Source organism: Jaculus jaculus, chromosome 18 (assembly GCF_020740685.1).
Source record: "Jaculus jaculus isolate mJacJac1 chromosome 18, mJacJac1.mat.Y.cur, whole genome shotgun sequence".
NCBI lineage: Eukaryota > Metazoa > Chordata > Mammalia > Rodentia > Dipodidae > Jaculus > Jaculus jaculus.
In genome coordinates, this window is record NC_059119.1 from 44,242,495 (window position 1) to 44,270,274 (window position 27,780).

The 27,780-nt window shown below is 41.4% G+C and overlaps 1 protein-coding gene across 2 annotated transcripts in view; it reads left to right on the plus strand.

Moving 5' to 3' along the window:
• Nucleotides 1-27,780, plus strand: part of Fshr (follicle stimulating hormone receptor) — a 220,758-nt gene that overhangs the window by 64,873 nt on the left and 128,105 nt on the right. For both annotated transcript variants that reach the window (XM_004660152.2, XM_004660153.2), the window contains exon 2: nt 23,922-23,993. In XM_004660152.2, coding sequence (XP_004660209.2) covers nt 23,922-23,993 — 72 coding nt within the window. The remainder of the gene's footprint in view (nt 1-23,921; nt 23,994-27,780) is intronic.

Here is a 27,780-nt window from a genome sequence, read left to right on the forward strand (position 1 = left end):
TGGCTTGGAAGAATCAATATCATGAAAATGGCAATCTTACCTAAAGCAATCTACACATTTAATGCAATCCCTATCAAAATTCCAAAGGCTTTCTTCATGGAAATAGAAAAAACAATCCAAAAATTCATTTGGAATCATAAAAAACCTCAAATATCTAAAATAATACTGAGCAACAAAAAAGAGGCTGGTGGTATCACCATACCTGATTTTAACCTATACTACAGAGCCATAGTAACAAAAACAGCATGGTACTGGCACAAAAACAGACATGTAGATCAGTGGAACAGAATAGAGGACCCAGATGTAAGCCCAAGTAGCTATAGCCACCTGATATTCGATAAAAATGCCAAAAATACTCACTGGAGAAGAGACAGCCTCTTCAGCAAATGGTGTTTTGAAAACTGGATAAATATCTGCAGAAGGATGAAAATAGATTCTTCTCTCTCGCCATGCACAAGAATTAAGTCCAAATGGATTAAAGACCTTAACATCAGACCGGAAACTTTGAAACTGCTAGAGGAAAAAGTAGGGGAAACCCTTCAACATATTGGTCTTGGCAAAGACTTTCTGAATACAACCCCAATTGCTCAGGCAATAAAACCACAGATTAACCACTGGGACCTAATGAAATTACAAAGATTTTGCACCGCAAAGGACACAGTGAAAAAAGCAAAGAGGCAACCTACAGAATGGGAAAAAATCTTCGCCAGCTATATATCTGATAGAGGATTAATATCTAGGATATACAAAGAACTCAAAAAGTTAACTAATAAGGAATCAAACAAGCCAATCAAAAAATGGGCTAAGGAGCTAAATAGAGAGTTCTCAAAGGAAGAAATATGAATGGCATATAAGCACCTAAAAAAATGTTCTACGTCACTAGTCATCAGGGAAATGCAGATTAAAACTACATTGAGATTCCACCTCACTCCTGTCAGATTGGCCACCATCATGAAAACAAATGATCATAAATGTTGGCGGGGATGTGGAAAAAAAGGAACCCTTCTGCACTGCTGGTGGGAATGCAATCTGGTCCAGCCATTGTGGAAAACAGTGTGGAGGTTCCTAAAGCAGCTAGAGATTGATCTACCATATGACCCAGCTATAGCACTCCTAGGCATATATCCAAAGGACTCATCCCATTTCCTTAGAAGTACATGCTCAACCATGTTTATTGCTGCTCAATTTATAATAGCTGGGAAATGGAACCAGCCTAGATGTCCCTCAACAGATGAGTGGATAATGAAGATGTGGTACATTTATACAATGGAGTTCTACTCAGCGGTAAAGAAAAATGAAGTTATGAAATTTGCAGAAAAATGGATGGACCTGGAAAGTATTATACTAAGTCAGGTAACCCAGGCCCAGAAAGCCAAGCGCCACATGTTCTCCCTCATATGGGGATCCTAGCTACAGATGACTGGGCTTCTGTGTGAGAATGAAAATACTTAGTAGCAGAGGCCAGTAAGTTGAAAAGGAGACATAAAGGGTGGAGAAAGGAAGGGAGGAGGATACTTAATAGGTTGATATTGTATATATGTAATTACAATGATTGTAATGGGGAGGTAATATGATTGAGAATGGAATTTCAAACGGGAAAGTGTGGGGGTGGGGAGGGAGGGAATTACCATGGGATATATTTTATAATCATGGAAAATGTTAATAAAAATTTAAAAAAAAAATTATTGCTCTGTGTAAAACACTATTAAGAGAATGAAAGCCACACTGAAGATTTGGAGAACATATTTGTAAACTTAGTATCTAAGAAAGCATTTGTATTCAGAATATTAGAGATCTCAAAAAAAAAAAAAATCCTTGGAAAGAAAAGAAGAAATCTGAAAACCATAAACAAAAATGTAAAGGGAAAGACTGAGTCATTACACTAAATAAGACACAAGAATGATCAATAATGACATAAGATATTCAGCATCAGTAGACACCAAAGAATTAATTAGAACTACAATGTAATAAAACTGCACAGCTCTCAGAACAGCTAAACTGCAAGCAGGAAAAAACAAAAAACAAAAATGATTGCACTGCGTGTTGCCAATTGGCAAGGATTCCAATGAGGTAAGTGAAAAAATGAATATATGTGGCTGCTCTGGAAAACATTTCAGAGTTTGGCTCTTATACAACTAAGCTTATATCTACCATATGACATAGAAACTTATCCTAAATATTTAAAAAATTGTATTCATAAAAACCTACAAATAAGTGTTTGTAAAAGCTCCATTCATAATCAACTCTAAATGGGGGCAACTCAAATATCCTTCAACAGAGGAATAGGTAAACAAGCGGTGGTATGTTCACACAGTGGAGTTCTATTCAGTAACAACATCAAAAAAAAATTATTCAAGGCTAGATAGATGGCTTAGTGGTTAAGGCACTTGCCTGCAAAGCCCACAGACCCAAGTTCAACTCCCCGGCACCACCATGTGTGGTGGTACGTGCCTATAATCCCAGCACTCAGGAGGCAGAGGAAGGAGGATCGCCATGAGTTTGAGGCCACCTTGAGACTGCATAGTGAATTCCAGGTCAGCCTGGGCTGGAATCAGACCCTATCTCAAAAAACAAACAAACAAAAAATCAATTCCCCAGGACCCACATAAACCAGATGCACAAGATGGCACATGTGTCTAGAATTCAATTGTAGTGGCTGGAGGCTCTGGAGTGCCCATTCTCTATCTGCCTTTTCCTCTCTCTCTCTCTCCCTCTCTCTCTCTCTCTCTCTCTCAAATAAATAAATTAATTAACTATTTAGAAATAAATAAATGAAGTCCAAATGAACTGAACAGACTGAAAAAGAAAAGCCAAATTCAATGGTTATAATGCACAATACTATCTGCATGAAATTGTAGGGGAGCTTTAGCAGCAGAGATGAGATCAGAGGTTAGCTGAGGATAAAAGTGGGGGGCATGGGCTAGTGAGATGGCTTAGCAGTTAAGGCATTTGCCTGCAAAGCCAAAGGATCCTGGTTCGATTCTCCAGGACCCACATAAGCCAGATGTACAAAGAGGCGCACACATCTGGAGTTCATTTGCAGTAGCTGGAGGTCCTGGCACACCTATTCTTTCTTTCTCTCTCTCTCTCTCTCTCACTCTCTCTCTCCCTCTGCCTCTTTCTCTCTCTCAAATAAATAAATAAAATATTTTTTTTTTTAAAGTGAGGGACATGATTCTTCAAGGGAGTTTGGTCATGAAGGAATTGTTTTCCATTTTGATTATGGTGCTGGATGCATGGACCACTGCATGTACACACACACACACACACACACACACACACACGCATGCACGCACTTAGTGTTACCATACATTAGTATTAAAAATGAAACTCCTGGGTGGAGAGATGGCTTAGTGGTTAAGTGCTTGCCTGTGAAGCCTAAGGACCCCGGTTCAAGGCTCAATTCCCCAGGACCCACGTTAGCCAGGTGCACAAGGGAGCGCACACGTCTGGAGTTCGTTTGCAGTGGCTGGAGGCCCCGGTGTGCCCATTCTCTCTCTCTCTCTCTCTCTGCCTCTTTCTCTCTCTATCACTTTCAAATAAATATTTTTTTTTAAATGAACAAAAAAAATCAAACTCCTTTTCTAACACTACCCTGAGAACCAAGAGCAAACCGACTTGAACAATGGGTGTCCATGTGAGGTTTTCAATAAATTTTAGGTCATGTGCCCAGCTCTTCCTTCCTCTTTGCAAGTGGTCAATGTGCCCCATGGCCAGAGCCAATGTGCTTTCTGCAATTCAGAATAAGAAAAGCCTAGTGGATCCTGGATCTCCATCTGCCAGCACTGACTCAGCACCTCCCCACCTTGTTGCAGTCAAGTTAATGCAAAGACCACTTACTTTTAGATGAATGGTTTTGTTTAAAAAAAAGAAATAGGACATGAGGGGCTGGAGAGATGGCTTAGTGGTTAAAGAGCTTGCTGACAAAGCCAATGGACCCAGGCTGGATTCCCCAATACCCAGATAAAGTTGGATGTACAAGGTGGCACACGGATCTGGAGTTTGTTTGCAGTGGCTAGAGGCCCTGGCGTGCCCATTACTTCTCTCCCTCTTTCTTTCTCTCCCAAATAAATAAAGTACTTTAAAACTTTATAAAAATAGGAAATGAGGATTGGAGAGATGTCTCCGTGGTTAAAAGTACTTGCTTGAAAAGCCTGATTGCCAGGGTTCAATTCCCCAATACCCACATAAAGCCATATGCACAAAGGGGTCCATTTTTCTGCTTTGCTGGTAGTGGCAGAGGCCTTGCAAGTCCATATTCTCTCTCGTCTCTCTCTCCCCTTCTATCCCTCTTTTTCTCAAATAATATATATATAATTTAGGGATGGAGAGATGGCTTAGTGGTTAAGGTGCATGCCTGCGAAGCCTAAGGACCCCAGTTTGATTCTCCATGTCCCATGTAAGCCAGATGCACATGGTGGTACATGCATCTGGAGTTCGTTTGCAGTGGCTAGAGGCCCTGGCACACCCATTCTCACTCTCCCCTTTTCTCTCTCTCTCTCTCCCTCTAATAAATATGTATATATATATAATCTTTTAAAAATAGGAAATGTCAAAAGTCAAGACACAAGACTAAAGAGATGGCTTAGCTATTAAGGTGCTAGCCTGTGAAGCCAAAGGAGCCATTTTCTTCTCCCCAGACACACAAGGGTGAGAGAAACCCAAGTTTGCACGTGCCCATTAGGTGGCAAAAGTGCCTAGCTTTCAATTTCAGTGGCTAAGGCCTTGGTGCGCCAATTCTCTCTCTCTCCTTCCTTTTCTCTCTCCCTCTCTCTGTCTCCTGTCTCTTTAAAATAATAATAATAATAATAATAATAATAATAATAATGGCCAGCTGGAGAGATGGCTTAGCAGTTAAGCGTTTGCCTGTGAAACCAAAGGACCTCAGTTCAATTCCTCAGGTCCCATGTAAGCTAGATACACATGGTGGCATATGCATTTGGAGTTTGTTAGCAGTGGCTGGAAGCCCTGGCATGCCCATTCTCTCTCTTTCTCTCTCTCTCTCAAATAAATAAATAAATTTAAAAAAAAAAAAAAGTCAAGACAAACAGACCTCATTCTTGAGTTCAGGAGGTTTGGACACACTCGTTCAATGCTGGGCTTGTTATGATTGCGCCGTTGCTGTGCTGCGTGTGATTCTTGGTTTACAAAACAGAGTTACTGGTTTAAGAAACAGAGTTACTCTCGTGATGACATTAGAGAGGCCCAGTCCTTGTTAATGAAGATTCCTTGTGTTTCGGTTGCCTAAGGCTGTTTATCTCTAGAAATTAAGTACAATAAAAGGTAGACATTGCTTTTCTTCCCTTCAGGGTGGGCTGCTTACCCCAGGTCTTCTGTGAGCTAGCACTTGGAATCCAGAGGGACAGAGTGTGTGCCGGAGAGTTACTTTATGTACCAATTCAAAGCAGATCTATTCCTCTGAGTTCTGCTAAAACCTGAGTCCACATTTGGAAGAAACAATGCTTTAAAAGAGCCTTGTTTTCATTCCCACAGAAGACATTTCATTTTGCAGGGAGGAATAACTCTGTCAGAATGCACTCCACTTTTAATGATAGCCTATGGATAGCAGGAAATCACCTCAAAGATTAAATAGTTAAATAAATCATTCACCAAATCCCAACAGTGACATATGTATTATCTTAGAAGTTAATTCGGATATAAGGCTGCATCCTGAGCACTAAATCTTGTTCAGGTTTCCTTGAATCTATTTTCAACAGTTTCTTCATTTGTTCTCATTGCTACCAGAGTTCACTTGAACGTTTGATTCTTGCATTTTACAGTCAGGAAAAGATAATTATTCATTGCATATGCTTTCTGATTGAATGTGTGAAACATCTAAATAGAAAATGAAAATTCGTTTTAAGTGCATTACAAAAAACCTAAATTTGTGTCTGGTTCATGAGGCAGTGTTCAGCTTTTCTTCTAATCTCATTGTTGATGATAGTCAGTCAGCCAGAGCACATTGATTCTAGAAAGCCACTTATTCCCAGTTAATCTGAGAAGCACCCCCCCATGACCTGTATGTGACAGTCACCTTTTATTATTGCACTTTGAGCTAAATGCTGTCAATAAGAATCACAGTTAAGTCAGATTGACATTACCTGAAGCCAAAAAAGAAAAAAAAAAATCCTGCTCTAGAAATATAATATAGTTGTCATTTATCACATACTCTCTGAGAGGATAGCAAAGCATTAAAGTAGATCTCTGTTTATTCACTGTGACAGATTGCAAAAAGGGTAGCCCAGAATTCTATCCAGATCAAAACTCAGTAGAAGCGTGCAGCGTCAAAAACCCAAATCTGAATTAAGTTAATAAAAATGGCTCCCAGAAGAATTTGTGGTCAAATCTCACCTTTCACCCTCTCAGACCAGCTTTGTTTTTGTCCAAACTCCCTGCACAGTGTTGAGAACGACTGTGCCCCTTTGACTCAGTTTTCCTTTTTCATAAAGCATCCCTTAAGGTCCAACCCTGTTTGATGATCTTGCCTCCCATGTACTGACTTCAAAATCTTACCAGCCCCTCAGCCTCATCCTTCATTCCTCTGTGCCGTACATACATGGAGGCTTGGATTCGGGGACCAATAGTAAGGCTTGAGAACCAGACCTACCTCTTGGTACCCATATCTTCAGTCAGTTACCAAACCACTCTGAACTCATCCGCATGTGCTGGGTCCTGGAGACTTAAACCCAGGCTAGGCAGGCTTTGCAAGCAAGTGCCTTTAACCACTGAGTAATTTGTCCAGACTGGAAAATATCTTACTTACCATTTTCTCCCATATCCTTAGACTATATATGCCATATAGCATATGCTCAATAGAAAAGGTGAATAACTTACATAGAAGCTTACCTATTACTTTCCTCTTTCTCGTCCTTCTTCCCCATCCATCCATCCATCCATCCATCCACCCATCATGTATTTATCCATTCATGCATCTGTGCACATGTATCTATTAGTGTAATTTTAAAGGAAATGCATCTCTTAATAGTCCTACTAGTTCATGCACCGCTGGCCTCTTTCACTGCAGGTAACTGCTACATAACTATGTGTGCTTTTTTATACTGTTTCTCACGCTCCTTTCCCTGGCTAGAGCATCAGCTCATTTGGGCACATACTTTGGGTTTGTTTGTTTCTGTAGTTGTTTTAAAGTCACCGTGTCCCCAAGCTTAAAGCAGTGCCTGGCATTTGAAGAGGAAAGCAGGAACTATTCATCAAAGGAACAAAAGGATTTTCTCTGGGTCCCCATCTGGTTTACTGGTTTTCCTCCACCCAGTATTCACCTAACTTACTACACTACATGACTGTCGCTGAGCATCTGATGTGGGTCCTCTGCACCCACAGCCTGCCCCTGTGAATGCTAAAATCTAAGCCCTGCCGATCAAAGGCTGCATCCCCAGGCGATGTACCCACATCCCATGTGTTCATGTTGTTATTCCAAGAGTCAAAGTCATATGATAATTTAGCATTGCTCACCCTTCCCAGACTATCACACACAGCTTAGATGGGCATCAATCACATGCTGAAAGGACAGAGACCTGGGCTTCCAGTAGCTCAATAAAACGGCTCTCATCATATGCCCACATGTTGCCAAATCCTTAACTACCGCTCAGAACAGCCTGTCAAGGCACTTGATCCCTGCTGTTTGAAGGGGCTGTTCTCTGTCTCACTGTACAGCCAAGTCCCACCCCAGAGCTTTTAAAATAAGGATGCCTGATGGCCCACCCGCTTCTGGGGTAAAGCTCAGGTAAATGTGTTGTATAGAAACAGCATCAGAAGATTGGAACATGCAGCCAGGGTCGAGACTCACTGGGTTCCTAATAAATCAAGCTCTGTCAGAAGACAGCGTTTGAGGTAGAAGAAACCCAGACTCAGTATCTTATTTTTTTTAACTTTTCTGTTTATTTTTTAATATATTTATTTGAAAGCGATGGACAGAGAGAGAGAGAAAGAGGCAGATAGAGAGAGGGAGAGAATGAACACGCCAGGGCCTCCAGCCACTGCAAACCAACTCCAGACGCGTGCGCCCCCTTGTGCATCTGGCTAACGTGGGCCCTGGAGAATCGAGCCTTGAACCAAGGTCCTTAGGCTTCCCAGGCAAGAGCTTAACCACTAAGCCATCTCTCCTGCCCCCAGACTCAGTATCTTATGGCTACAACAGCTGAGCAGAGCAGCAAGGACTGGCCACCTAGTGGCCCGTGCCCCATGGAAAGTGTCACAAGCTATGACGCCACAGACTTCTGCCTAGCCTATCTTCCAGAAAGGCCACAAAACTGTGATTTTTATTTTAGATGACCTCTCACAATTTGAAGTGCTATCAAACAATTCAAATTTCGTTAAAACACTATATGAGCTGAAGAAACTTTAAACTAATTGTTCTTCCATATCGTAAAATATTTTGATAGTCTTTCCATATTAAATTCCATCAAATTCTTACCATGGATTAGATTCTTAGAAAGCTGGACTCTGTTTCATAATTTAGTAACATCCTAGATGCTGTTTCAAAGAAAATGAATTAATATTGGTGGGATTCTTTTTTTCTGTTGCATGAGTGTGAGGTATGATGTATCATGTGTGTGTGTGTGTGTGTGTGTGTGTGTGTGTGTGTGTATGCCAATGAGTACATAGGTGTGCAGAAACCAGAGGGGAACTTTGGGTACCTTTCTCTATTGCTTATCCATGTATTTCCTTGAGACAAAGTCTCACCTTCAACGCAGAGGTGTCATTTGCAGCCAGTAAGCTCCAGGACTCTCCAGTATCCATCTTCTATGGGCTGGAGTTACTGATGTGCATGGCAAGACCCAGCACTGCATGTGGGGATAGAACTCAGGCTGTCTCAGACCCTCATGCTTAAGCAGTAAGTGCTCTTAACTTCTGAGCCACCTCCCCGGCCCAGAGGAATAAATCTTCAAGAGGCTAAAATGTCTGTGTTTCAGGGCATGATCAATACAATGTCCCTACACATAAAACAGTTCTGAGTCATCATCATATCTACTAGTATTTATTAATACCTGAGATATGAAAGGCACTAACTAAGCCCTTTGAGATCCGAACAAGCTCCTGCTCTGGAACAATCCCAGTTACCTGGGGGAAAGGATCGAGACCTGGCTGTTGTAGAAGAAACACAACCCTGGCTGATAAGTGGCGCCAGTCTGGTGAGAAATGAATTTGCCATGTAGGAAGGAGTGCAGCTTTGGGTTGGAAAGAAAGTGGAGGCAGATGTGGTCTACGGAAGAAAGGAGGCAGAATGGGACCCACACACTTTAGGTTCATAGAGGCAAATGGCAATTCAAGGGCCTCTGCGTGCTTTCTGTTCTTGTTGGCTTTTGTTGTGTCTTGCTTTGGAGTGGAAGAATGTCATGGCAAGCAGTGTTTAGGAGCAGCGCCCTAAACATAATAGATGAGACAGATTGTATATGAGAAGGACATGTTAAGAGGTCATAACCAAGGCTACAGCCAAGAGAGGCCTCCCTGGATGGTGGCCGAGAAGGGAAGGAAGAGATTTTTGGCCTGGTATTGGGGGTAGGGAAGAAAAGAAAAGACAGCTATTATTCTGTCAGACCCTAGCACAGAACTTATTGTGCAATGAGCAACTAACATGAAATCATTTCTCCTTTGGTCAGAATAGGACTGAAACAGGAAGGGATCTGAAAAGGATTCTACCATATAAGCACACTGGAAAAAAAAATACACAATTTACAGGTGGGATTGGACTTCGCCCAGTCACTTATGTACCTTGTAAGTGGACGCAGAGGGTGCTCAGACATAAAACGTTTTACCTCAGTGGGCCTTCCTCGACACCTGCCCGCCACTTAGTCTAGAGCTTTCTTACCATATATAACTGGGTTAGAAACGAGATAGCATACGCAGAAGGCGAAAGCCCTCAGCTGATAAAATGTGACCAAAGCCAACAAGGGGAGGGGAGGGGAGGCGGGAGGGAAGAGTCCCCTAACCTTCCTGAAAAGATAGTGTGAAGGAGGAGATAAAGTCAGGCAAGTAAACAGCAGTGCTTCCAGCCACGATTTTCAGCCCAGCACAGATGTTGAGATAAGAGGACATAAACGCTCAGAAAAGTATGGCAGATTTGGAAGAGCTATTAGGAGGCCCTTACTTGTTCACTGGGGGACAATAAAGTGAAGACTCTTCACTCGGGAAAACGGTCTGTGAGGACATCACAGGTAGTCAGAGGATAATGAGATAGTCAATGATCCAGGGACTAGTGTGGTAGTGGTTTCCACCTTGAATTCATCAACCTTCCTAAACATCGCACCCCAACATTGTACGTTGAGCGCACAAGTGTCTCATCCACACTGGAAAGATTATCTGCAAAGTCTGACTGAGTAAATGCTCTAATGAGGCTGGACACCTAGATAACTGGATGTGACATGGAAGCCCTCTGGCTTTGGGTCCCTTAGGTTGCAGTAGGTGTCCAAATGCCAGTTATTTCTCTCAGGGGACTCATGTGGACACTGCATTGGAGACCTCTCTCCACCTCTCCTCCAACACCCACCATACCATCTGCTTGGTTTTTCCACATGCCTTCAGTGTGCTGGAAAGGTCACTTTTCTCAGGATGAGCAGCTCCCCCTGCTGGGTTCTCATGAAGAAATCCTTGCCTTTGCCAGTTTGTCTATACCCAAAGGAGCTAGACAGTTAAGAGGTCATTCCTGAGTCAGCCAGGAGTACCATATTCCATACAGGAAATGCGTATCAGCCCCTTTAAATAGTTGATACAGAAAATGCAGACCCTCTCTTCAAAAGAGCAGGTGGTCCAGTTAAACTGGACCGGTTTCCATGTGTTGTATAGTGGTCAACACCCCGACAGTAAGACACGGAACACTTGCATCCATTTCATTATGTTAGGCAGCATTTATGCCAACGTGTGATGGATTGTTTTGTTTGTTTGTTTGTTTGTTTGTTTTGTTTTGTTTTGTTTTGTTTTTTGAGGTAGGGGCTCACTCCAGCCCAGGCTGACCTGGAATTCACTATGGAGTCTCAGGCTGGCCTTGAACTCACGGTGATCCTCCTACCTCTGCTTCCTGAGTGCTGGGACTAAAAGCATGCACCATCATACCCAGCTGCTTTTTGTTAATCATGTAAGGCCAAGTTACATACTTATGAAGTCTAACTTATCTAAAAACTGCTACACCAGGTTCTAAGACTCATGGCTAACAACAGGAGAAATGCAGTCAATTAGATGTCTAAGTGATTTCAAAATCAGGATGGTCAGCCTGGAGACATGGCTTAGTGGTTAAGGAGCTCGCCTGCAAAGCCTGAGGACCCATGTTTGACCCCCCAGATCCCACATAAGCCAGATGCACAAGGTGAGGCAAGTACAAGGTCCCACATGGGCACAAGATGGTGCACACATTTGAAGTTCGATTGCAATGGCAAGAAGCCCTGGTGTGCCCATTCTCTCTTTCATAAAAAGATCAGTCTGTTGCACTTGCCTCAAAAAAAAAAAAAAAAGTCAGGGAGCTCCTCTGCTGGTTCATGAAAAACAATTAATCCCAGTTAGTTGGACTATGAATTTCTGGATGATTTAAGTTTCTTTTAGTTCAGTCTGCCTCTCTGGATAGTTTCCCTAAACACATCGCCAGAGAGTCAATTAGGGAAAGAGTTTGACCTAAACAGCATGAAGCACAAATACAAAATTTTGAGGTCAAGAAGATGATCAGTTACTTTCCTGGATATACTCCTCCATCAGGCTGTTAGCACTTGAATTTTTACACCTGTGTGCAATTCAGAGACACCAAACACAGTGTCGTTCACACTTGGGCCATCATCAAAAGGCAGCTTTCTCAAGAAGAATAACCCGCCTGTTTTAACCTTTCTCCTCTAAGCCAGAAGGGGAAAGTGAAATTAGCCAAGGGTGAATGGGCTGCCTACCATACGAATTGCTTCTAAAAGAGACAGAATTCAAGGGATCCCTAAATCTCCTCAATTTTGAGGGAAAAGAAAAGCAAATCCCACCCACCTCATTTCTCACAGAACATTAAGGAACTTACAAATACAATCAAGGAAATGTTGTTTCCAGAGCCATGGTGGTAGAGATGCATCCTTGCAGAAATCTTCCGTGTGCTCCTGTCCCTTACAGAGTGAGGTAAAGATCTCACTCTCATCGGTCCAGAGTCCTGACAGCTTTAGACAAATAAAGGATGTGGCCTGAAGAGAGTTGCAAGCTTCAGAAGTTAATCATGACATATTTCAAGCATGAAGTATTCAAGGTAATGTAAAAAATATCACTCAAGTTTGCCAAATCTTAACATTTGGTCACTACTGTTCATTAATTATATACATATATGTATATGTATATGTATGTATGTATGTATGTATATATATATATATATATACATATATATATGTTACATATATAATATATATGGACAATGTTGTATTTTATTAAAATATGGTATGTTGTAGGCAGAGCATTTTACCACTTTTTTTTTCCCTGGGTGAACAGATGTAAATACTGTGATAATTCTGGCATTGGCCATTCTCACAATACAGTTTCCCTTTAATAAACATGCTTCTCTACAAGTTTTTTTTTTTTTTTTAATTTTAGAGAAATCAAAAAAGACAGAGAGAAAAAGTGAGAGAATTGGCAATCTAGGGCCTCAGCCACTGAAATTGAACTACACTTGCACCACCTGGTGGGCATGTGCGACCTTGCTCTTGCCTCACCTTTGTGCGACTGGCTTATGTGGGATCTGGAGAGTCGAACATGGGTCCTTAGGCTTCGCAGGTGAGCTCCTTGACAGCTAAGCCATCTCTCCAGCCCTCTACAAGTCTTTAAATGTAAACTTTATTACTCAGGTGTTGTGAGACTAATAGGTCTGGAGACAACTGCCATAGCAGAGATATTTTGATTTTCTCACAGATGTCTGGAGACAGGCTCATACCATTGATATGGATGGGGGGGTGAGGAAGGAACACTCAGGGATACTCCAGGGCCAGCTAGGAGTCAGAAGAAGTGGGGAGAAAGTGTGGGCAAGAGTCTGGATTGTATCCCACCGGAGGGAGGGAACTGGACATGTAGACAGGGCAAGGTGGGCTACTTTGACTTGGCTTTAGCCTCTGGGGCTTAGAGAATAAGCCTAGTTGACTTATACCTAGGACAAGGGAATAATGACTTACAGCCCTATAAAAGAGGTGACCAGGGCTTGAACCTTGGATTGGTTTATCTGCGTATGAAAGGCACACTTCCAGACTGGTAGTTTCCTATTTAGGAAGTAGCACTCCCTGGAAGATGCAACCCCTCTTGGCTCAGTAAATCCCAAAGATACCAAAGCATCAAAATTACAAAAAAAAAAAAAAAGCATAGTTAATAACATATACATGCATGCATATATACATGGTATTTGCATGTAGTTAACTCTGATAAATATCACTTTTGCTCTGCTCATGTCACACAAATATCAGTATTTCTCATCAATCTTTTTCTCTCATTATTATACTTTGGGAGAATTTATCCTGATTTTTCTATGCCACAGTACTTAATCTACTTCTTAATTTGCACAGGGACAATGTGCCACAGCATACCAATATTTAGTCATGCTCTCATTTACAAAAATTTGTTTCAAGTTTGTGGTATTCCCTGTGGACCAGAAATGATTAACCTTTTACCTATCTACAAGTACACACATACCAAAAAGACAGTCATGGTATAACGGGATCGGGAGCATTTGTATCCATTTTAGTACCTACTTACAAATAGCTTTTTAAAGCATTTACACCAAATAATCCGTCCATGAAACGTGTAGAAAATGTCCTGTTGTCTCATGGCTATACCACACTGGAAATTGTGAAGTTTTTCCTTTTAAAGTTTCCCAGTACAATGGTGTGTAATTGCATCTAAATTATTGTTTAAGCTTATATTTTTTTATTGCTAGTGAAGGTAAACAGACTTTCATATATGTACTTTTGATTTGCATTTTCTATTCTATGAAATGCCTGTTCATATATGTTGCCAATTTTTATGTTGGCCTGTTTTTATTTCACTTATTATTTTGCAAAGTTACTTACAACAGTGTATTTTATTTGTATAGGTTGCAAATACCTTCAACCAGTCTATAGCTTACCTTCTTAGCTTATGTTAACTTTCATTGATAATAACATTTAAGTTTAATGCAGTTAGAATTGTTAACTTTTCAATTTGGTGTATTAATTTTGTGTCCTTTAAAAAAAAAAAAAAAACAACTTCTAGGGCTGGAGAGATATTTCAATAGTTAAAGGCACTTGTTTGCAAAGCCGGCCAGCCTGGGTTCAATTCTCCAGTACCCAACTGAAGCAATTTTGAAAGTGGCTCACACATCTATTGTCAATATGCAGTGGTAAAAGGCTCTTCTGTGCCCTTTCTCTCCAACACCCCCTCCCTGGGTCTCTCTTCCTTCCCCCCACATGCTCATAAATAAATATTATTTAGAAATACTTCTGGCCAGGCATGGCAGTGCACGTCTTTAATCCCAGTACTCAGAAGGCAGAGGTAGGTGGATCTCTGTGATTGAGGCCAGTTTGAAATGACATAGTGAATTCCAGGTCATCATCCTAGGCTAGAATGAGACCCTACCTCAAAAAATAAATAAATAAATAAATAAAGGGGAAAGAGGGGGGAAGAGAGAGCAATAGAGTAGAGAATGTTCCTCTGGATCTGAAAGTTTTAAAGTTCTCATTTTTCCTATGATGTCTCCATTAAACCTGGAATTGAGATATTAATATGTTAACAAACCTTTTATCTGCAAGGAAAATCAGTCATCCTAGCATCCCATAGTTCCTCTATTATTTATTTATTTATTTTCAAGCAGATTGAGAGGAGAGCCAGTAGAAAGAATGGGCATGCCAGGGCTTCCAGCTGCTGCAAACAAACTGCAGACACATGCACCACTGTGCATTTGGCTTTATGTGGCTCCTTGAGAATTGAACTTGTGTTGTGTAGCAGTCAGCTTCAGGTTCACTGAGATGAACTTCCAGACCAGGCACAGTTATGGAGGAAGGGATTTATTGAAGCTTACAGATCCAGGGGAAGTTCCATAATGGCAAATGGTAAAATATAATGGTAAAGCAATTGGACCATCTTCCTTAAGATTGCTAATGTGTTTGACAACAGCAGATTCAGTAATCTAAAACCAGTCTCAGTGCCTGTAATTTTAACTTGCTTGACATTTTCCAGCTTAAAATCTTAAATCTCTCAGTTCAATATCTCTAGCCAAGCAGGCCTGCCTTCACAGGTCCAAGCGGACAGAGAGAAGCACAAGCCAAAAAGCCAAAAGTCACATAGCACACTTCAGGAACTCCAGTTAGGCACACTTTGCATATCTTTGGATTGAAATATGAAACCCATCACCACACCTTAAGATCCACCCAGTGACACTGACTCCAGCCAGGTGGCTACAGATGCAAAGTACAAACAAATAAAATACTGAATATATTGGGGGCTATCTATTCAAACCACCACATTCCTTAACTGGACCCCAATAGATTTATAACCATCACATATGGTAAATTGTACTCAGTTCAATTTCCAAGGTCCCCACAGTCTTGACCAATTTAATATATTAAGACCTGTAAAATCAAACAAGTTAAACACTTCTAACATATAAAGGCATAGAGTAAACATTTTCAACTGGTTTTATGCATAACAAGGAGAGACTAAAACAATGCAAACTCAACCATCATCAAACAAACATCAAATTTCTGCAGCTTAAGTTCAAAATAAACAGACACTAACAGTCTCCAGATTTTCCAGTTCAGCCCCACCAGCTGGGCAGAGTAGCCAGGGAACACTTCCATCCCAGGCTAACAGTGCACTCCATGGAAGCCCTTGCACAATCCTGGTATATCTAAAACATCTTAGAGACCTTATGCAAACCACAGTCCATCTTCCAAAGGCTCTTTCAGCCTATCAGGGCATCAGGCCCTGCCTCATGCCACATCTCAGCATCAGCTCCTGGAACCGTGTGCAATTCACAGCCACTCCACGCATTTTTTATGCTTCTGAAACCAATATCAATTGTGCAGGACTCAGCCATATTCTTAATTCTTGAATGAAACAAATCATAGCCTTGAAAAGCAGGCTCCTTCTCCAGTCAACTCTTTCCAAAAGTGTTTGAATTTCTATGATAGTCTTTCCTCAGACATCCTTTCCGTGGTAAAGCAATTGGACCATCTTCCTTAAGATTGCTAATGTGTTTGACAACAGCAGATTCAGTAAACTAAAACCAGTCTTACTGCCTGTAATTTTAACTTGCTTGACATAACTCCAGTTAGGCACACTTTGCATATCTTTAGATTGAAACCTGAAACCCACCACCACACCTTAAGATCCACCCAGTGACACTGCCTCCAGCCAGGTGGCTGCAGATACAAACTACAAACAAATAAAAAACTGAATATACTGGGGCCATCTATTCAAACCACCACGTGTCATTAGGCTTTGCAGGCGAACATCTTAGCAGCTGAGCCATTTCTCCAGGCCCTTTGTTGATTTTTTTTTTTTAAAACTTCTTTTATTTATTTATTTATTTATTTGAGAGCGACAGACACAGACAGAAAGACAGATAGAGGGAGAGAGAGAGAATGGGCGCGCCAGGGCTTCCAGCCTCTGCAAACGAACTCCAGACGTGTGCGCCCCCTTGTGCATCTGGCTAACGTGGGACCTGGGGAACCGAGCCTCGAACCGGGGTCCTTAGGCTTCACAGGCAAGCGCTTAACCGCTAAGCCATCTCTCCAGCCCGCTTTGTTGATTTTTTTAACAGCACTGTGCCATTTGTCATTTTCTTTGGTTTGTGGTCTGTTCTGTGCTCCTGATTCTCAACCCATACTCTGTTTTCTAATCCCTGTCAATACTGCAGCTCTGTAATCACTGTAACACTACAAAACTCATATTGCCTTTTATGCCAATTCCGTCAATCTTCTCCTATTTCTTTAATTTGTGAGGACTATTCTTGAAACTGGCTCTTGCACATGAATATCAATCAGTTAGTCCATTTCTACACACATACAAAAAAAACCAATAAAATACCCAAATATGCCTTAGCTCATTCTTCAATTTATGTTACCATAAATTACAATTGATAGTCTCACAACACAGAGATTTTTTTTTTCATTTAGAAACCATTGTGTGTGTTTGTTTGTTTGTTTGTTTGAAATTTCTTTCATTGTAGAATTCAGTTGGCCTCTCAAAGTATTTGGTATGTTTTTCTTATATTCATTTGTTAACATTGTCCATGAGTTTATTCGTTTTTGTGTATTGCATGTGCAGCGTGTGGGCTCCGCACGTGTATATGCACACGCACAGAGGGCAGAGGGAAGGTCAGGTGTCCTTCCTCTGGTGCTTATGCATATTTCCTTGAGGCAGAGGTTTTTTCCAGAAATGCGAAGGTACAGTTTTCACAAGTCCAAACAACTCTGCCCTTCACACAGGACTGGGGTTCCAGATCTGCAAGGCCATGCCCAGCTTTTGCATGGGTGCTGGGGACCCCAGGCAGACTCAGATGGTATCAGGCCCTCAGAACCAACTGAGCCATTTCCCCAGCCCAATATTATTTAAGATCTTATTGTCGTTGTGATGGACAAGATTTAAAGTAACAGGGAGGAATCTGAATATGAGCATATAAATGACAGATGCTGAACAGTAAGACACCAGGCACCTCGTTTGATTCGAATGTTATCTCTAATGTTGAACTTTCTTCTTGCTTGTTGCATTGTAGTGTTTCTTTGTGTGTACATGGATAATTATGCTGTCTATAGAAAACGATAGTACTTTTATAGGTAGCCCTAATAGTTCTTTTTCTTCTCTTAATCTGTTGGCTAAGGCTGCCAGCACATTATTGCATAGAAGTGGTTGTGGATCAAAATACACTTTCTATGATAAGCAGAGTTTACAGCTTTCATAAACTCAGTTGTCTTCAATGAACACTCAAACGGACTTTGTTCTTTTTCTTTTCGATCAGTCGTTATTGTTAGAATCATACATTCTTAAAGCTATTAAAATAAACCACTCAGTATTCCAAAAGATTCCTTGGTCGTATAAGCATATGGAAAAACTTAACCTTAAGTCCTAAAATAAAAGGTTGGTATAGATTAAACTTGAAGTTTATCAATACAGATGCTTGTTTGCTTGTGTCCTGAAAATCCATTGTGAGTGGACAATAATATAATTTTAAAAAAATCCATTTAATACATTTAGCCTAGCCAACATTGTAGCTCAGCCTTCTCTGCCTTAAACCTGTACAGAACACTTACATTAGACTATAGTTGGGCCATATCATCTACTGCAAGGTCTTTTTTCTATCACATTGTTGATCCCTTCATGTCATATATTGAACAACAGAACAACAGTGGTCAGCCAGTCACATTCCCAAATCCTATCAGTTAGTGGATAAAATGCACACATCTTTATTAAACATGTGCAAAACTTTTCTTATTTTTGCTCCTTAGAAATACAGTTACTGTTTACATTGTATTGTACAGTAAGGCATCTAGATATGGCTCATAGAAAAGTATATGGGAAGATACGGTTAAGATATATGCGCACCATTTAATACAAGGTGCTTGAGCATTCATGAGTGTTGGTATCCTAGAGTGTGGGGGCTGTCTCGAAACCAACCCCCCAGGGATACCCAGGAACAAATGTACACTGTCAAAATCCATGGTCACCTCCCACACACACCCTCCAGAGTCACGACTCACTGGCAGCTAATGTTCCCTTGATGCCTATATTGCTAGTTCAGAAAAAAAAAATCAAATTTCAAAATCGAAGTATACTTTTACTGAAAATATATTGCCTTCACACTATCACTAAGTGCAAAAATCATTAAGTCAGGGCTTGGGAGATAGCTCAGCAGTTAAAAGCACTTCTTTGCAAAAAAATTTCCACTCCAGGTTCAACTCCCCGGCCACTTATATAAGTCTTGATGGTGTTCATTCACAACAGCAAAAGACACTGGGATACACACACACACAGAGAGAGAGAGAGAGAGAGAGAGAGAGAGATTTGCAATAACTATTTTGAAAATAAATAAACGATAGCTGGGCATGGTGGTGCATGCCTTTAATCCCAGCTCTCAGAAGGTAGAGGTAGGAGGATGGCTTTGAGTTTGAGGTCAGCTTAGAGCTACCGAGTAAGCTCCAGGTCAGCCGGGGCTAGACTTAGAGTGAGACCCTATCTCAAAAAAATTTTAAAAAAAGCTTAAATAAATAAATGAAAAAATTAGCAATCATTAAATCAAACTATTTGAACTCAAGGACTGTGTATCAAATTGTAATTTCAGATGAATGTTTCATTTTTTTCAAAAAATACCAGCGATTTCTCATTTCATCTGTTGTGTTCATTAGTTTCTTGTTTCTCTGATCAAATACGTAATAAAAGTGACTCAAAGAAGGAAGGGTTTCTTTTGGCGTATAGGTCAAGAGTTCGGTCCATCAGGGCAGGGCAGGCACGGGGATAGAAGCAGGAAGCAGCCGGTCACATTGCTTCTGAAATTGGGAAGGGCAGAGATGAGCGCTGGCTAAGCTTGCGTTCTCCTGGGCCACGGCCCATAGAAAGGTGCCAATTACATTTATGGTGAGCCTTTCCACCTCAACCCAATTTAGAAATGCCTTCACAGCATGCCCATACGTTTATGTCCTAGGTGATCCTATACCCTGTCAAGTTGGCAACATTAGACATAACTCCAATGTTTCTTATTATATTGTTTTTGAATTTCACCTTAAATTTTAATCCAGAATGGGATCAGAAAAAAAAAATACTAACTTTATACTTTTCTGATTACACAAATTCCCTTAATCTTTTCCTAGTTTCTTGTGCTGGAAGCGTAGCTCATTAATTTTCCATTTTTTGTTCCCTTTTCTGCTAGAATAACTTAAAGCTTAAAAGTTCTCTATAAATAGCAACGAAGCTACAGCCCACAGTTTGATATGCTGTATTTTCATTATAGCTTACCTTGAGTAATTTCTAATTATAATTGTAATTTCTTCTTTGACCCGTGTATGATATAAAGGGGTGTTTTGATTTTGGTTTTGGTTTTGATTTTCCAAATAGGTGTGCATGTGTTGGGTGTAAAGAGTTAATTATCTTATTACTGATTTCTAAATAACCTAGTAATTGCATCCTCATCAGAGAAAATTGTGTTTTTTCACTAATTTGCTCTGTGACCTAGTTCTTGGTTGATTTTTTTTTTTTTTGATTCTATATTGGTTTGATGAGCTTTCTAGCCATTATGAAATTCCCCCTATTCAATAAGGAGCACTGATTAGTTTGTTCACTATTCTTTTAGTGTGTGTATATGAAATTTTTTATCCTTTAAATGAGTTATCTTAGCATTTTATGAGTGGATACACTTATCCACACATGCCTTTTTTTTTTTTTTTTCTTTACGTGGGTCCTGGAGAATTGAACCGCAAACGCCTAACCACTAAGCCATCGCTCCAGCCCGACACATGCCTTTTTTATACTCTAATGTTTGAATGATAACTTTTATAGGTTTATAACTAAATTTAAAATTATGTTTCTGTAATAGTTTTGAAGATATTTTTACAAAGTTTTAAATTGTTGTTTAGACATATTTTGTATTTCTCTCTCTGTTCGCAATGAAAAAAAATTCTTTTAGAATTCCACACCATTAGTGCCCAAGTCTCTGGCAGTGGAGTTTTGTTTCCTGTCCTGGGACATCTTGAGATTTCTGAATCTGAGCAGTTATCTCTTTCATGAATTATGGGGAGTTTTTACATGTTATTTCATTGCAAGGGCCTGTTCTCTATTTTTTTTCTTTCTTTCAAGAATGCATATGAGACAAGAGAAATGGGAGGGAGGGAGGGAGAGAAAAAGGGAGGGAGGGAGGGGAGACAGAGAGGGAGTAGGTCATCTCTCACTCTCAAAGACTCATCTCCCGTATCAGTTTGAATCAATACACAATTTTCTTAGCTACCAAAAGTGGAAAACCACCCTCCACCCCCAACACAGTCCCAGGAGACCTTGATTCTAGTTTATCCTCCTCAGATTCTGATTCTCATTCACCATTGCTCGGGGTAACACCTGGGATTCAATTGCTTACATTAGGCTCTTGGGAATTTTTCACACTTCTTTGCAAGCACGGCTACACATATTAATATGTTTGTTACATTTTATGGAAGACTTCTGGGTGATTTTAGTGGAAATCGCTTCAGATTATCCAGTTTAAAATATTTTAGAAAGATGAAAATCAAAACTTAATCTTTAAAAAATCCTTTTACTGTCTTAATAAGTTTGCACCACTTAATTCAAGTATGGTCCTTAACTTTTTTCTAGAATGTAAGGGATAAAACAAAGAGAACTGCCTGGCTGAATTAGGATGAAACAGAACAGTCAATTCATCCAAGATCTCATTCTCTACATATCTCATTAATCAACATTTTACCTTAACATTTAGAACTCGCTTAAGGGCTGAAGAGATTGTTCAGCCATAAAAGATGCCTGATGGCCCAAGTTTGATTCCCCTGTAACCACATAAATCCAGAGGTACAAATAGATGCATGCTTCTAGTGCTCATTTGCAGTGGCAGGAGGCCCTGGAGCACCCATACATCACCTCTCTCTCAGGATCTTTCCAACTCTCTCTCCCTCAAATAAGCAAATACAATATATTTTTGAACAAAACTAGCTCCAAACTTGTAGACTGAGTGGTTTAAAGCAATCATTAATTTGTTAGTTTTTACCATTTTTCTGCCTTACAATAAATGGGAACCAAATGAAGATATATATATGGGATTTTTTTTTTTTTTACACTTTTAGCCTAGAAAAACACTTAGAGCATTTGCAACCCACAACTTATTTTTTGTCATATCACCCCCAAGCCCGGAATTTTCAGACGGTTCTATATCCAATATTCGGTTATCCAGCAAGTGTCAGTGCCAAGCACCATTCTAGACATGTGGTTTATAATAGCAGCAGCTCAGCTGTAAGGCACTGCCCTCACAGAATTTGCCTTCTGTTCATGGGGAAGACATGCATCCATATGCAAATGTGCAGGCAAATCTAAAGTGTAGAGGATGTCAGGAGTACCATGGGGGAAAAAAAAGTTTAAGGTGGGCTGGAGAGATGGCTTAGCGGTTAAGCGCTTGCCTGTGAAGCCTAAGGACCCCGGTTCGAGGCTCGGTTCCCCAGGACCCATGTTAGCCAGATGTACAAGGGGACGCACGTGTCTAGGGTTCGTTTGCAGTGGCTGGAGGCCCTGGCACACCCATTCTCTCTCTCCTCTCTCTCTCTCTTTCTCTCTCTCTCTCTTTCTGTCTGTTGCTCTCAAATAAATAAATAAGTTTAAGGAGATCATTATTTTAACTAAGGAAGTCAGGAGTAGCCTCTGTGGTGGTCTCAATGAGATGTGCTGAACGCCTGCTTCCCAGCTGATGGCAATTTGGAGTTTGAAACCTGGCTGGAGGAAGTGCTTAAGGGTGCTATAGCTAGCCCCAACCCCCCTACAAGAGACTGATGAACTCTCCTGCTGCTGTTTTTTCCACTTGCTGTGACAGAAGTCTTGTCCAGTCTCTGCTCATGCCATGCTTTCTGCACTGTCACGAAGCTTCCCATTGAGACTGCAAGCCAAAAGAAAAACTTTTCCTGCCATCAGCTACTTTTGGTCAGGGGCTTTGTCCTAGCAAGGACAAGGTTGCTACAACAGCCTCATGGAGAAATGAATATTTGAGCCAAGGAGACAGCCGTGAGGCTGTGTGGGATAGGGATTTAATGGAGAGCTGGGGAAATACAGAAACCTAAGTTAGAAAGGAGACTCATGCCCAAAGAGCGGCAAGAGGTTTTCTGTGACAAGAGAAAGGCAAGTGAAGAGGCCTCTGCTGTGAAAGGTTATCTTGTGTTTCTCAAAAAGCCGTCAGACCATTCTACTTCAAGACTTCCTGCTAAGAGCTGGTGTAAATGTGCTAACCAGAGGAATTTGGGAACGTGCCTTATAAGCTCTGATGAGGATTAATTCAACCGCATGCCAAACTTTGGAAAGCGCTGAGATTGGAGAGCCCACAAGAACAGAGAATGGGGTGCCTAAGGCCTTTGAGAATACTTTGGACGTTGTTGCGTGTGATGAGGAGCCATTAGTGGTTATTTGGAAGCAAGTGGGACACGCATATTTTAAGCAGAAGAGAAACATCGAAAGGTGGAGGTGGCTGGGGTTGAGAGAAGGCCTTCTAGGTGTGGCAACTTTCATACCGATGGGAGGAACTTAGCGAAAGAGAGAAACAGATGCATAAAATGCATGAAAGGAGGAAGATAATCGCCTTAGTGCTTACCAAGACTAGAAGAGAAGCAGCCGTGAGTGTGACTGGGAAGGTCTGTTCTCAGGCAGGACCCGGGACAGCTCCCACCCGGGGACACCAGCAGGAGAGGCCAGATTCAAGGGATTCAGACACACGGGTTGACGGCAGCGAGTCGTGGGTGAGCTGAAGGATCTATTTTCACTGGTTTCATTTTCCCCTTGTAATTGGACACAAAGTCAGCTCAGCACGGCCATCAAAGCCGGTGTGCTAGGGGATGACACAGGGGCCTTACACAAGGCCCTAATATATAGAGTAGTGGTGATAAACAACGGTCGTATCTCAGCTGCCACCTATCAGTTATGTGACACTGCGTGTTTTAACCTTCTTAAGTGTGCTTCTGCAGGTAAAATGGAAGAAAATAACAGTGCCCGTATTGACACTTTGAGTCGAGGATGGAGAGGAGAGAATATAAAAACAATTTAAGACCTTACTACTGTAGCAGGCACTTGTTACATGGGGAACGTTAGCAGATATGATACACTAAGCACTCAATCATTTACGAATCGATAGGTTGTGATATGTTACATATATATATATGTATATATATATATATATATATATATATGTATATGTATATGTATATGTATATGTATATGTATATGTATGTATATGTATATTGTCTTTTCAGGAGGTTTGTCCTTACCAAGCTTCGAGTCATCTCCAAAGGAGTGTTTTCAGGATTTGGGGACCTGGAGAAAATGTAAGTACTGATACCGCCATGTGAAAGACTCATGTGGGTGATGTGGAGTGACCAACCTCACGCCATGTCTAGAATGATATTCTGTACATCTGGACATCCATATCCATACTTCCTCATCATCTGATGCAATAAACCATGGGTTGAAAATATTTGAAAAAATATTGTGTCTAGTGAATGTATCTAAAATGGTTATCATTCACTAAATGATACAGCAAATAGCTAATATATTAGGGATCATAAATAAAAGAAATGATACACATATATGGTAGTATACAAGAGTATATTGAATGGCTATAGGTTGGATGCCAATACTACAGATTTTGGTGTCTCGGGGGCCTTCTGCAATTTATTTTAAGTTTTCAACGACTACACACAGGTATCAAACGAATGTGCCAAGCAAACATTTTGCATTCCTTCTCATTTCCTTTTCTTTTCATGCTTCCTAAACAATGGCACAGGGTCTTTTCAAGGGTGGCTGCTGGAATTAATAGAGACAGGCCAAGAATTTCCTCACTCTCGTTTGTAGCAGCCGCTCGCAAAGCCCCCGTGAGTGCCCATTTCATAAACTGAGGCTTACTTTTTCTGCTTACATTCTTGTTCTTTCCGAAACATTTCCTGCTAGTTCTGGTTCATCTTTCCGTCAAAAACAGAACTCCACATTTATGCTTTTGTCACTTGCTGGACTTCTTGTCCCCCAAGTCACACAGACAAGCAAGGGGGTCGCTGAGGCTTGAGCACCCAAGAGGATTAGGAACGTTTGCACTCCTCACAAGCGAGGTCTCCTTCACTGCGGCAAGCTCCGCTTCTTGCAGAGTGGCCTTCGTGTTAAACATTGTCTCGATGGAGAGTTTTCCAAAGTGGGGACACGGAAATAAGATACAGAGCAAATCCTCCCACGCCTCGACTGACCTGCATTCCCTTTGAAGCCTTCTGGTTTCACCTCCTGGGCCTTAGAATGAGGGTGCCACAGGTCACAGCCTGATTCAAGCCTTACATGCCAAGCAGGCTGTCAGAGACCATGGATTTGGAAAGGAACATTTTTTTTTCTTCTTGTTATCAGATGAAAGCAATCCTCCAGATCAAAAGACTCTCTTTTGTGAAGATGTTGGATTTTTTTCCTCTTAGTGTTTTTTTGTTTTGTTTTGTTTTGTTTTTTAAACATCCTGTAAGAATATTTCTTTCTGAGACCTGGGAAAAGGGAGAAGGGAGTCTATGAAGAAGAATAACACAAGCCACAGGAGAGCATGTGTTTCGCCAGCTAAGGTGTGTGCTGTGAGGAAAGTGCTCAGAACCCTGCATTCAGTGCTTATTTTATGTTTAATTTTTCAATTTTTATTCATTTATTTACTTATTTGAGAGAGGGAAAGAGGCAGACACAGAGAGAGAGAGAGAGAGAATGGGTACACCAGGGCCACCAGCCACTGCAAACGAACTCCAGGCACCTGAGCCCCCTTGTACATCTGGCTTATGTGGGTCCTGGGGAATCGAACCTGGGTCCTTTGGCTGTGCAGGCAAACGTCTAACTGCTAAGCCATCTCTCCAGCCCTTGTTTATTTTTTTTAATTGCTTTGCGTCTGTAGATATGTGCGTGCATATGTGTGTGTGTGTGTAATAATGGGATGTATGTAGAGGTCCAAAGACAATCTAGGGGCAATGTGCCTCTCCCTCGTCTTTATGAGACAAGGTCTCTCTTATGTCTGGTTTTCTTTTTCCCAGAAAGGCCAATCTACCTGGACTATGAGCTTTGTGATTCACCTGGCCATGCATGCCAGTGCCATAGCGATGTTGGGATTGCAGACCATGTGTCAGTTGGAATCCGGCTTTACCTGAGTACCTGGGGGTTTGAGCTCCAGTTAGCAAGCTTGTGGAGCAAGCACCTTTAATCACTGAGCCATCTGTCCAGCTCTGAGTGTTTTAATGTAAAAGTGCTATGACAGCCTTGTTTAAATCACCTTTTCTTCAGGTCTTTGCTTCCACATCTGTTTATGATAAAGGGAGCTTTGAAGTGCCTTTCATTATGTTGAATTTCTTTCTCTTTTTCTGTATATGGCTGTATGACATAAGTGTGTGTGTGTGTGTGTGTGTGTGTGTGTGTGTGTGTGTTCATACATGTGTACATGTGGATGTATGGGCATGTACGCTTGTGAGACGGCCAGAGATCAACCCCCAAGTATCCTCCTCAATCACTTCCTGCCTTAATTTTGTAGATAGGATGCCTGGAGTGGTGGCTCATGCCTTTAATCCCATCGCTCGGGAGGCCTGAGTTCAAGGCCACCCTGAGACTACATGTCCAGGTCAGTCTGGGCTAATAAGAGACCCTACATTAAAAAACAACTTAAAAATACCTTAAAAAATTGGAGATAGAGGCTGGGCTGGGCGTGGTGGTGCACGCCTTTAATCCCAGCACTTGGGAGGCAGAGGTAGGAGGATCACCACGAGTTCGAGGCCACCCTGAGACTGCATAGTGAATTCCAGATCAGCCTGAGCTAGAGTGAAATCCTACCTTGAAAATCAAAAATCAAAACAAAAAATTTGGAGATAGAATCTCTTACTGAACCTGAACCTAGCCAATCTGGCTAGACTATCTAACCAGAAAGCCCCCTGTATCACTTCCCCAGTTTGGGGGTTACTGGTTCCCACTACCATTCTGAGCTTTTATGTGAGTGCTGGTTCTGAGGATCTGAACTCAGGTTCTCATGCTTGCATGGCAAACACATTCCAATTGAGCCATCACCCAGCTCTGTTGTCTGAAATGTCTGTGTCAAAGTTAAATGAGAGCCCAATTTAAAACCTTCTGTTCTCCAGGGTTTACTTGGTTAAGCCCATTCGAGACTGCAGGAATTTCAAGATACTCACCCACGTGAGCAGGGATCACAAAGGAAGACAGATTTGGAGGGCTTTTGGCTGAAGAAATGTTCCTGATCGGGCAGTGGGGGGGGGGGGGGAGAGGGTTGGAGGAAGCAAGTTGCATTAACCACTGCACTGTCAAACACTCAAACATAGGACTATCAGATATCACAAATAAGCCCCCTGAATAAAGCTCAATTCACCACATGGGACCGGCCCCTCCCAGTGCAGTCAACATGGGGGGGGGGGGGAGTCATCCTATGGTTAACAAAACATGCTGAGTGCAGCTGGCATAGCAAAAACCTGAGAGAAACAGCATCTGGATCAGTGACTCAGTTTCTCAAGACATAGGTCGTCCATTTCTACCTCGTGTCTTTCTCAGTCATCAGCCTACCTTAATTCCATTAAATTATAAAACATAGTGAATCTTATTCTGTGTGTTTATTTATTTTATTTTTGTGTATTTATTTTCAAGCAGAGAGAAGTAGAGGAACTGGGCATGCCAGGGTCTCTAGCCACTGCAAATGAACTCTAGATGCATGTGCCACTTTGTGCATGAGGTTTTACATGGTGCTGGGGAATCAAACCCAGGTCATTAGCTTTCTCAGGCGAGTGCCTAGCTGCAAAGCCATATTTCCAGCCCCATGAATCTTATTCTTTTTGGGGGGTATTCCTTTTTTATTTATTTGAGAGCAACAGACAGAATGAGAAAGGCAGGTAGAGAGAGAGAGAATGGGTGCGCCAGGACCTCCAGCCACTGCAAACAAACTCCAGACGCGTGCGCCCCCTTGTGCATCTGGCTAACGTGGGTTCTGGTGAATCTTATTCTTAACACTCTTTTACCCTAAAGCATCCCCAACAAAGGGCTTAGCTCTGAGTTGGGCTCTAAGAAAACTGAGCCCTCCATGTCTGGAGCTGCCCCTCTTGCTACTGGGTCACA